Source organism: Gossypium hirsutum, chromosome D12 (genome assembly GCF_007990345.1).
Source record: "Gossypium hirsutum isolate 1008001.06 chromosome D12, Gossypium_hirsutum_v2.1, whole genome shotgun sequence".
Lineage (NCBI taxonomy): Eukaryota > Viridiplantae > Streptophyta > Magnoliopsida > Malvales > Malvaceae > Gossypium > Gossypium hirsutum.
Window position 1 is genome coordinate 37718812 of NC_053448.1, and position 10699 is coordinate 37729510.

The 10699-nt window shown below is 33.0% G+C and overlaps 2 protein-coding genes across 4 annotated transcripts; both read right to left on the minus strand.

Moving 5' to 3' along the window:
- Positions 1-871: 871 nt before the first annotated feature.
- Positions 872-5999, minus strand: LOC107947479 (SPX domain-containing protein 3). The gene is made up of 5 exons (XM_016882120.1): positions 5959-5999; position 5713; positions 3333-3536; positions 2229-2385; positions 872-1254 (listed from the first exon to the last, which is right to left on the minus strand). The coding sequence occupies exons 1-5, from the start codon at positions 5997-5999 to the stop codon at positions 872-874; spliced, it is 786 nt and encodes a 261-aa protein (XP_016737609.1).
- Positions 6000-8211: 2212 nt separating this feature from the next.
- Positions 8212-10358, minus strand: LOC107945540 (putative pre-16S rRNA nuclease). Of its 3 annotated transcripts, none has more exons than XM_041106625.1 (6): positions 9990-10358; positions 9854-9913; positions 9656-9768; positions 9452-9520; positions 8795-8846; positions 8212-8619 (listed from the first exon to the last, which is right to left on the minus strand). In XM_041106625.1, exons 1-6 carry the CDS (start codon positions 10275-10277, stop codon positions 8482-8484), a joined length of 720 nt encoding a protein of 239 aa, XP_040962559.1. In that variant the 5' UTR covers positions 10278-10358; the 3' UTR covers positions 8212-8481. The 3 variants fall into 3 exon arrangements, with proteins under 3 accessions (XP_040962559.1, XP_040962560.1, XP_016735083.1); XM_016879594.2 differs by having other exon boundaries at positions 8602-8619; positions 8725-8846; positions 9990-10342; XM_041106626.1 differs by lacking the exon at positions 9452-9520 and having other exon boundaries at positions 9990-10357.
- Between the last annotated feature and the right edge of the window lie 341 nt (positions 10359-10699).

A 10699-nucleotide genomic window follows, 5' to 3' on the forward strand; every position in this document is an offset into this window, starting at 1 on the left:
AACACATTATTTTTCTATTTGTGGGTAAGGGAGAAACTATGCGTAAAACATTGTATCAAAAAGAGCCATGTATAAAAAAAAATCACATTAAAATTTAATTTACTTTTGGTATAAGTAATTATATTACAAAACATTAAATGGGCAAGCGAAATGAAACATCAATCTTTGAACCTAGTCTAAATCAATTTTAACAATTTCGTCATTCAATCAAATCTGCATCATATTACAATCTCATTTGTAAAAAATAAAATATATTATCTGAAACTTGGCCCCTTAAATTATATCTCAATTTTCGATTAGTTTTTTTATTTTTGTCAAAAGTGGACTATAAACTATTAATTTTGTCCCAATTTATCTAAAATAAAATACCAGTCAATCATGACACATCACATCCTTACAAGATTTCGTAAACTTTTTAGATAAAACGAGACAAAATTGGGTAATAATATCATATAGACCATATTGTATTTTGCTCCCTTTACTCAAAAAACGTACAAATTGGTCCCAATACATTAGATCAAAGAGTAAATTGATATTTTTTGTTAAAAAAATCATCTATTTGTATTATTAAAAATTGGCGCAACTGGCAGAATAACCAAACAATGAGACGTGGCGTGCCACGTGTACCTTATGCTGATGTACAAGGACTAGCTTTTAACAGTAGAAATTGATAAAAATTTTAATAAAATGACCAATTTACTCTTTGAGCTAACATACATTAATTAATTTGCCCATTTTTTGAATAGAGGGGTAAAATGCAACTAATAGTTTAATGACCACTTTCCGACAAGAAAACTATAAGGACCAATTCTGAAAATTAGGGTATAATATAGGGACCAATTTACAAATAAAACCCAAAATCCATAGTTTCTCAAAGAATGGGGATTGGTGAGTTGAGTTGGAAGGAGTGAATGAGATGACTGTGGGACAAGTTAAGAGGAGGCAAAGAGAAATGGTCTTTAGTAGAGCTCACTCTTCTAATTTCTTCCATGGTTAATAGTGCTGCAACAGTGTTTCTAAATATCCCCTTCACTGGCTCTCTTGCTACCATTATTGCTCCTTTTTGTTCCTTTGTTTCTTCTTTATCTTCTTCAATGGGGAATAATACTTCATCAATGGTGTTTTCGCATTCTTTAACCAGATTTGAAACAAGATCGGTCGTGAAAAATGGTTGCTTCAGCACTTTTTGGATGAAGGGCAACCGTAATAACCCACCTGTTCGCTTGTCATATTTCTTCAATATCTTTGCCAACCGTACAAATTCCCAACCATTGTTAATCAAATGAAAATGGTTAACTATTTGGACTTTGGTTTAACTGGTTTAGGGTTGAGCCAATTCGGGTTCTAAAGTAGGGGCAAAGTCAGAATTTCATTTAGGAGATGCCTAGATTAAAGTATATGTTTTTGTAATTGATTATATTTTTTGGTTTTCAAAAGGATTAAATTGAAATTTTAGTATTTTTGGGGGCATACTATAATTTTACCATATTAACTTAGGATTTTATAAATTTTGCCCTACCTCCCCCCTCTCTTCACCTCTGTCCAAGATTGTTTGAATTGAATATCAGACCGATTGGATTGGGAACCAGAAAATACATTGCTCCAGAGAAAGAGGTTGCACCAGTTAACTTGCGAACTAGTATGAACCAGTTGAACCGGGCTGAAAAATCATTTGAATCGAGATTTTTATTTTTTAAATTTTTTTAAAAAATTTGTTTAATCAAATTGGACCAATCAGTTAGACTGAAAATCAATAGTATGAGCAATTCGATCACTAGTCTGGTTATAAAAATATTAATCATTTCGATTTGAGTCAAAGTCAAATTCAATTCATTTTAGGGTTAGAAATATTTTAAATTTGAGTTATTTTGAGATTTGGATAATTTCAATAGTTTTGTCTTTTAGGTTTGAGCATGGAGGAGGTAAAAGAAAAAGCTAGATTCTTGAAATAGGCAAAAGGTAATTTTATCATTATATTAATCTATAATTTTAAAATCTTTCAAGCGACCTTAGAAGAATTTTATCATTTTGGGTGCCGAAGGCCTTCCCACTCCTTTGCATTCACTCAAATTTATTTATTTGAGTTATTTCGCATCATTTCTAAATTAAATTTTTTAAAGCTTATATCAATTGAATTTAAGTCCATTTGAGTTTAAATTCAAAATGAGTTTTGTATTTCATGCCTAAATAGATACATCTAATTGTTTTAGTATTGAAAGTAAAAGTACCTGTGAAATTGATGTTGCTGTAATTCTCTAAGAGGACCATTTCGCCATGAAAATCGACAACGTCTTTTCTAATTTTGGCCATTTCATCATTGTACTCAGTCCTACTTCCATTGGAGCTCCATTTATCCATCACTCTCTTAATCCTCTGTTGCAGTTCCTGAATCCATATTTTGCATTAAAATGGTAGTAAATATTAATAGATTTTCTTACTTTGTATTCAAAAGAAAACTCTCTACATAAATACTTGTGTTGATGTGGGATTTCGCAATTTAGTATGTTTATGCTTTGGTCACTCAACTTAAAAAAGTTATAAAATGATCACTGAACTATTCAAAAATTTTTATTTAAGTCACTAGGCTGTTAAAATCGTTACTACATGGTCTTCTCTGTTTGCACCATGTGTACCAATCGAAAGTAACGATTGATGGATACTGATCCACCATACCGATCATCAAATCGCCGCTTGAAGCTCGCTAGCCAAACTTTTTCTAAAAAATACTTAATAGCCCAGTGACTTAAATAAAATTTTTTGAATAATTCAGTGACCATTTTGTAACTTTTTAAAGTTTGAGTGATCAAAATATAATTTTTTTTCGAAAACTTATTGTTAAAGCACGTTTTAAAATTCAAGCTTTTGACTACTTATTATTAAATTTTAGGTCATTTAATTTAGTATCAATATTGTGGAAGTTTGACACAAAATGCATACATGATTCAATACGAAATTTCAAAATTAATTATGTTTAGAAAATAAGTTAAGGACAGCTTTTCAATTAAAATTATTTAATACAATTTGCATAAGTAATCTTCTTTGTTGATAATATACATGCAATTCGTGCCTTGCAATTACATCAATGATATATGTACATACATATTATATATATAAGGGGCAAAGTAAAAAAAAATTTGTATTGGGGCCAAAATGAAATTAAAAGAATTTAGGAAGGGGCAAAGTTAAAAAAATCCATTCTAAAATGGTCTAAATTGAATGAACAATTCTTAACTATAAAACTAAAAAGATTAAAATTGAACTCTTAATTTTTAAAAGGGACCAAAATATAATTTATACCATTTAACCAAGATACGGAATCACATACGCTTTACCTTGTGGCGGATGATGAAATCCTCTTCTTGTTCCATGTAAAATGTATTGAACTTGTCGATCTTGTTGTTCAACATATACACGAATTCCGCCTCCGCTTTCCCGTACTTGGTCGGCTCTGCCGCTATGGGAAGAGCCGAAGAAATCAATTTAATGAGCTTCTTCAACTCTTTGTAACACAAAAACTGATCTCGCCATGTCGGGAACTGTTAGGATCGTCCCGATTAAGCAACGAACAAGTAAAAATAGTAGAAGAAATTGAGAAGATGAACACACAAATTTAACGTGGAAAAACCCCTCAAAAGAGGATAAAAAACCACGGGCAAAGATAATTTTACTATAATGGCAAAAGAATGAAGAGTACAAAAGATGGAGATAAAAACTAAACCCCAAAAACCCGAAAAACAAAGAACCCTCAAACGTAAACACAAAATTCTCTGAATGTGTTATGAGTTCTAATCTAATGGGTGTCTCTTTATTCTAAGATTGTAAAGGAGCCTATTTATAGACTAAATTAGTAAGTCAAATAAACTATACTAATAAATGCTAAATATATTATACTAATAAATACTAAATCTTCTAGAAAGAAAATATATTTTTGTTTAACTTGACTTGCAAGTAATCTCTTAGAATTTGGGTCACACAATTCTAACAATCTCCACCTTGACACGAATTCTTTCAATGCCATCTTTGCCAAAACCCGCCACGGGCCTATCTTGAACTATGCAGGGAATTAACTGAGTCGAATCTATGCTTAGAAGCTGGAAGACTTCTAGCCTTCGACTTGTGCACTGCCAAATCAAAACTAACCCGGGTCTGATTTTCACGAATACAGTGCCCTAACTTTTCAAAACTTGCATCCAAAAGAGAACCTCTCTTCAACGAAACAGTCATACCTTTTTCCCTCCTATGACCAAGTTTCCTCCGCTTCAAATGAGTTGACTTTGACTCCGTAACGGACGAGGGACGTCCGATTTCACCGGTCACTGTAGAACCTTCCAGAATATAAAGACTGCCGGTTCTTTTACCTTTTAACAAAACGAGAGCTCCACGAAATACTTTAATGTCGCTCGACTCGATGTTGATTCTGCATCCTTTCAAGTCTAAAATACTCAAGGAGATGAGATTCTTTCGTAAATCAGGTACATACCTGACATCTGAGAGTGTCCTAATCGTCCCATCGTGTATCCTAATTTTAACAGTACCAATACCGATTATTTTACTAGATGAATCGTTTCCCATGTGCACAACTCCACCTTCAACTGAACTATATGTGGAGAACCATTCTCTATTGGGACACATGTGGAAAGAACATCCTGAATCTAGGATCCACTCAGACGTAAGCTTGAAGTTATCGCTCGTTGACACTAACAAGAAATCATCACCGCCTCATCGACCAAATTAGCACCAACTACATCTTCCTCGTTACTCTCAGCAGCTCTTTTATTTCGCAGTTTATAACAATCTGCTTTGACGTGACCTAACTTTTTGCAATAGCGACACCTTTTGTCTCGTTTCTTTGATGCTACCAAAACGGAAGCTTGTCTATCTGCTTTGCTATTCAAATCAAACTCATTGTCGAGTTTGTCTCTACTCAACAAATGACCCTTCACATCTTCGAACGAGAGTTTGTCTCTGCCATAAATCAGGGTCTCCTTGAAAGACTTGTATGGAGAGGGTAAAGAGCACAATAATAGCATAGCTTGATCTTCATCGTCAATATGAACCTCAACGTTCTTTAAATCATTTAAAAGAGTAATGAATTGACTGATGTGATCTTTAAGAAGCTCACCTTCGTTCATGCGAAACGTAAATAGACGTTGTTTCAACACTAAACGGTTAGCCAGAGACTTAGTCGCATAAAGAGTTTCTAACCTTTTCCACAAGGCGAATGAGGTCTTCTCCATCAATACCTCCTGCAATACTGTATTCGCGAGGCACAACTGGATTGCAGACAAGGCCTTTTCATCAAGCTCTTCCCATTCCGTTTGATTTAGATTCTCAGGCTTTTTCCCTGTAACAACCTTTTTCAAGCCATTTTGAACTAGAATTGCCATCATCCGAACTTGCCACAGATTGAAATTTGTCTCACCATCGAACTTCTCAATTTCAAACCTTGTTGCTGCCATCTCTGACCGGGCTGATCTATGAAAGTTAAACTAGCTCTGATACCACTTGTTAGGATCGTCCCGATTAAGCAACGAACAAGTAAAAATAGTAGAAGAAATTGAGAATATGAACACACAAATTTAACGTGGAAAAACCCCTCAAAAGAGGATAAAAAACCACGGGCAAAGATAATTTTACTATAATGGTAAAAGAATGAAGAGTACAAAAGATGGAGATAAAAACTAAACCCCGAAAACCCGAAAAACAAAGAACCCTCAAACGTAAACACAAAATTCTCTGAATGTGTTATGAGTTCTAATCTAATGGGTGTCTCTTTATTCTAAGATTGTAAAGGAGCCTATTTATAGGCTAAATTAGTAAGTCAAATAAACTATACTAATAAATGCTAAATATATTATACTAATAAATACTAAATCTTCTAGAAAGAAAATATATTTTTGTTTAACTTGACTTGCAAGCAATCTCTTAGAATTTGGGTCACACAATTCTAACAGAAACGTTTCCTCAATTTGTTGCTTTAATCTCTTCCCAAACTTCATTTTTTCTTTTTTTTTTGAGTGGAAAGTTAAATGAAAATGGGTTTTATTAGCCAAAAAATGTAATTAGAATATGAAATAGCATATGCTTTGTGTAAGAGAAATTCTAAGCATATTCGGGTATTGTAGTCATAGAGAGGAACATTAGGACCAATGGTAATGCTCAATTAAATTAACTTTTAATTCTTATAGTGTAAATGTAGACAAATAGGTCAAGGAATTGACTAAATTTGCATATAGGTGGGTTTGCATTTTATCCCCTTTATTTTAAAAAATGGATAAATTAATTCATGTACGTCAGATTAAATAATAGATTGGTATTTTTTGTTGAAAGTTTCATCCGTTTTTACTATTAAAAACTAACGTGATTGATAGAATAACTAAACAGTTACATGTGGCGTGCCACGACATGCTAACATTAAAAATGGATAGAACTTTTAATAGAATGATCAGTTTGTTCTTTAATCTAACGTACATTGTCTAATTTGCCCACTTTTTTTATAGAAAGAACAAAATACAATTTGACTCCTAGTATAAAGGACCTCCATGGTACTTTATTGGTTTAGAAATTATTAAAGTAGAGGGAATTATATGGTAAAATTATGGTTTTGATCCCTTCGACTTATATTTGAATTTTGCATAATTTCATCATTTATTTTTATAATATCATTGGTTAGTCCAAATAATGTAGTATGATGAGTTAGAATGGTTTTTTTGAAGAACAAAATTCACACCAATATTTTAGTCGGAGTAGTTAACAATAGAGGGCAAAGCGAGGGGCAACGACATTGGTCCCTTGGTTAAATTAATAAAATTATTTTTTAGCTCCACCTAAAAATCAAACCATTCAAATTAAGTCTTTTTAGTTCTTGGTTTAATAGGAAATTACATTTTTGGTGCCTTAAAGAAATTAATAATTCAATTCAAATCTTTCTAACACGACATTTTTAGCTTTGGCCACCTCAGAATTTTATAATTGTATATCCCCCCAAAAAAAAGGAAGGAAATGCTAGTTACACATTAATTAAAAATATTAACTATTTAGATTAACTAAAGACATTATAAAAGTAAAAATAGATAGAGAAAATTATTTCAATAAAATTTTCCTTACCCAAAAAAACTAAATTAAAACATAGAGGTTAAATACAAAATTTGAATATGGTAGAGGGACGAAACTCAGAACTTGACCGAATTATAACGGGTGGTGGCAGGTGTTTTGTTCTGGTTGGGGCTGTGACACAGATAAAAATGAACGGTTGTGACTTTAGTGCAAGCAAAATAAAGAGAGACTTGAAGAGGGGAAGATTATGACTTCGAGGGGAATCTCCTCCGAATGAAAGTAGTTTTATTCTACTTGTAACAATTGGCAAAGAAAAGTTTATACCAAAAACAGTTAAATTGTATTTTATTCTCTTAATTTAAAAATAGATTTAATTAGTTTTTGTATGTTTGATCGAAAAGTAATTTAACTTTTTCTGTTAAAAAATCTACCTATTTATATTGTTAAAAACTGGTTTGGTCAATGAAATAATTGAACAATGACACATAACATGCTATATAGACCTCATGCTGATATACAATGACTAATTTTTAATAGTAAAAATAATTAAAATTTTTAATAGAATGATTAGATTGCTCTTTGATCTAACGTATAAAGACTAATTTACCCATTACTTGAGTAAAAGGGACAAAATGTAATTTAAATTTTAGTACAAAAACTTCCATGACACTTTCGCTAAAGTTGGTCATCTTTTGCAACTTGCTTGAAGGTTACATTAAGACTAAATGCTTAAATTGAGACTTAATCTTTCAGGGATTGATATATATAAAAGGCAAATCTTTCAAAATGATTATATAAAGGTCAAACCTTCACAATATTGTTCAAGTAAAAGCTAAATCTTTCAAAATGATCAATTACGGACTAAAACTCTCCAAAAATGCTCAAATAGAGACTTTTCAAATGTCGTGTTTTGAGTTTTAAATTATTTGATTTAAACGCATCATATTCCCCTAATTTTAATTACAAATTTGACCCTTATTTGAACACTATAATTACGATTATTTTGAAAGATTAATCTTTTATGTAATTGTAAGCAAACCTCTAAATGGTTCAGCAAAGCACTAATTTGAGCATTTAGCATTAATAATATACTCTTTCCTTTTTATCGTATCATAAGCCTCTTAAATTTGTAGTCAACACCTACATATTCAACTCTTTGAGTTAAATGGTATTATTTTTCATAAATATAAGAGAACTAAAAGGAAATCTGGAATCCTAATTGTTCATGTCACCCCCAAGTGCAAGATTTTTACATTTTCTGTTCTTGGTTCTTTCCTGCTTGGTTTAATGGAAAATTTTGCAGCAAAATCACTTAGGTAGACTAGGAGTTGCAATTGTAAAGCACTACTTCATATGCACTCTCAAATTCATATTCCCTAAACTCTACATAAAACACAAGGATTTGGTTATCCTTACAAGGTATTATCAATCAACAAATTCTTCAGTTGAAAAGTCGATGTCCAGTGGTGTACCCTTTCTAAGTTTTTCTTGCAAATCGATCTGTTTCGGCAAAACAATCTCAATGTCCTCACCGGACATGGCAAAGTATCTCTCTAGTAATATCTGCAGTGAGAAAAAAAAACCAAAGAGGTATAAGAAGAAAATGAACGACATCAAAATTGAAATCCATGGTCTTATTTACAAATTAAACCAAAAGTTTACTACAACCATGAATCACCGTTGAAGAAGTATACTATTATCTTTTTTCAATCATAAAAAAGAGAACAATGCTACAGACCACAGCAGCATATGCATCGGAGGTTTTTTGGCGTGCAGACTTGTTGAGACCCCTGAAAGACAAGTGAAAGAATTATGTTCCAGTTCAGACATCAAGAAGAAAAAAATTCAAAGATACAGAACGATCATGGCCCAGCACGTTATGCCTTTACAATTGTCCTCTTTTCATAACAAGTCGTAGGCATCAACAAACCTAACATGCTAGGCCATGTTGCGAGGCACAAACAGGTGCGTCTTCACAGATTTAAACTCGTGGCCTTACACACAAATGAGCAATACAACAGTCAATCAATTAGTATAGTGGAGTGCACTCTTTTGCATGCAAAGGATCTATGTATATCCAAAAAGGACAATTTCGACATGCTAGGCTGGGTCGTGAGGCACAATCTGCAATTGTCCTCTTCTCATAATCACAAATCTTCAATATAAGGACCCGACCTAGGACACTAGTCCACCTTGTGAGGCACAAACAGATGCGCCTGGCCTTACACACAAATGAGTGCACTCTGCAATATGACCAACACTCAATTAGTATAGTGGAGTGCATTCTTTGGCATGCAAAGGATCTATGTGTATCCAAAAGGGACAATTTCGGAGACACAGCCATCAGAGTCGTGACTAGGACAGGAAATATCAAATTGGGGAAACTTATTTGTACAAGTTAATCATCCTGTAAGCAGCTTCTGATGATGTCCCATGTTCATCTTGTAGATACACTCTCCAACCCCTGAGTTTGAGTAAAGCAATTGACACACACAAAAAAAAAAAAGTGATTTTTTATGCAAATTAAGACTAACCCAAATGGTTGAAGCAAATACACAAACAGTTTGGACTTCAAGCGAGAAACATAAAAAAACATTACCTCTCGGCAGCTCGAACCGCTAGCCGTCCGGCAATACTACGAACTTTGTTCGATTGAGGGGTCTCCTTTCCATCCCAAGATTTAGGGATACCAATTATAAATTCATCAACCTCCTACAATATATATACCTCTACCATTATACCCAAAATTTGCATTTAAGAAGCTTCGAATTAAAAGAGAGTAAGTAAATTTTTTAACCTCTCTTTCAGCCATGTCAAGCAGTTGTAGCTCAAGTTTTTGTCCTCTCAATTTCAAAACCTATAAAGATACAAAAACAGGGAAAACATCGAACAGGTAGTAAACTGAAAACCAAATTGAATGATGTTATTAGTACCGTGAGTGGACGAACGGAGAAACCTTTGCTAAGGGCAAGACCGGTACGTGATGAACCCAAATCCACGCCTAGGCTGAACCCTACTGTACATTGTGGATTGGTTTTACGGCGAAGGGCATTTGGGGGGAATTCTTGGAGAGACGACGATAAGGCATTGGGTTTTGGATTGTAATTACGGATTGGGGTTGAGAAATAAGGAAGAAACAATGGGGATTTTGAGAAGATTAGGTTAGGGTTGGTTTTAGATGGATTGAAAAATGGATGTGATTGCAATTGCGGTGAAGACATTGGAGATCGAGTGTCATACACTAAGCCCCCTAGTTTCCCAATCCAAGAAGAAAATTGTTGGGGGATTTTAAAACATGATCCTCTATAATGTGTAAATTTAAGATTTACTATTTATACTTTAGTTGTTGTACTAGAGTCAAATTGTATTTTTGTCTCTTCTGCTAAAAATTGAATAAAGTGGTCCCTTTAGGTTAGATCAAAGAGTAAATTGGTTATTCTTTTAAAAATTTCATCCATTCCGATTGTTAAAAATTTATTCATGAACATCAACATGAGGTATATGTGACACGTCATGTGTTATTATTTTGTTATTTTTTAGTCATGCCAGTTTTTAATAGTAGTATTGAATACTTTTTTAACAGAAATGACCAAATTACTCTTTAATCTAATGTATAAGAATTAATTTGTCCATTTTTTAGTAA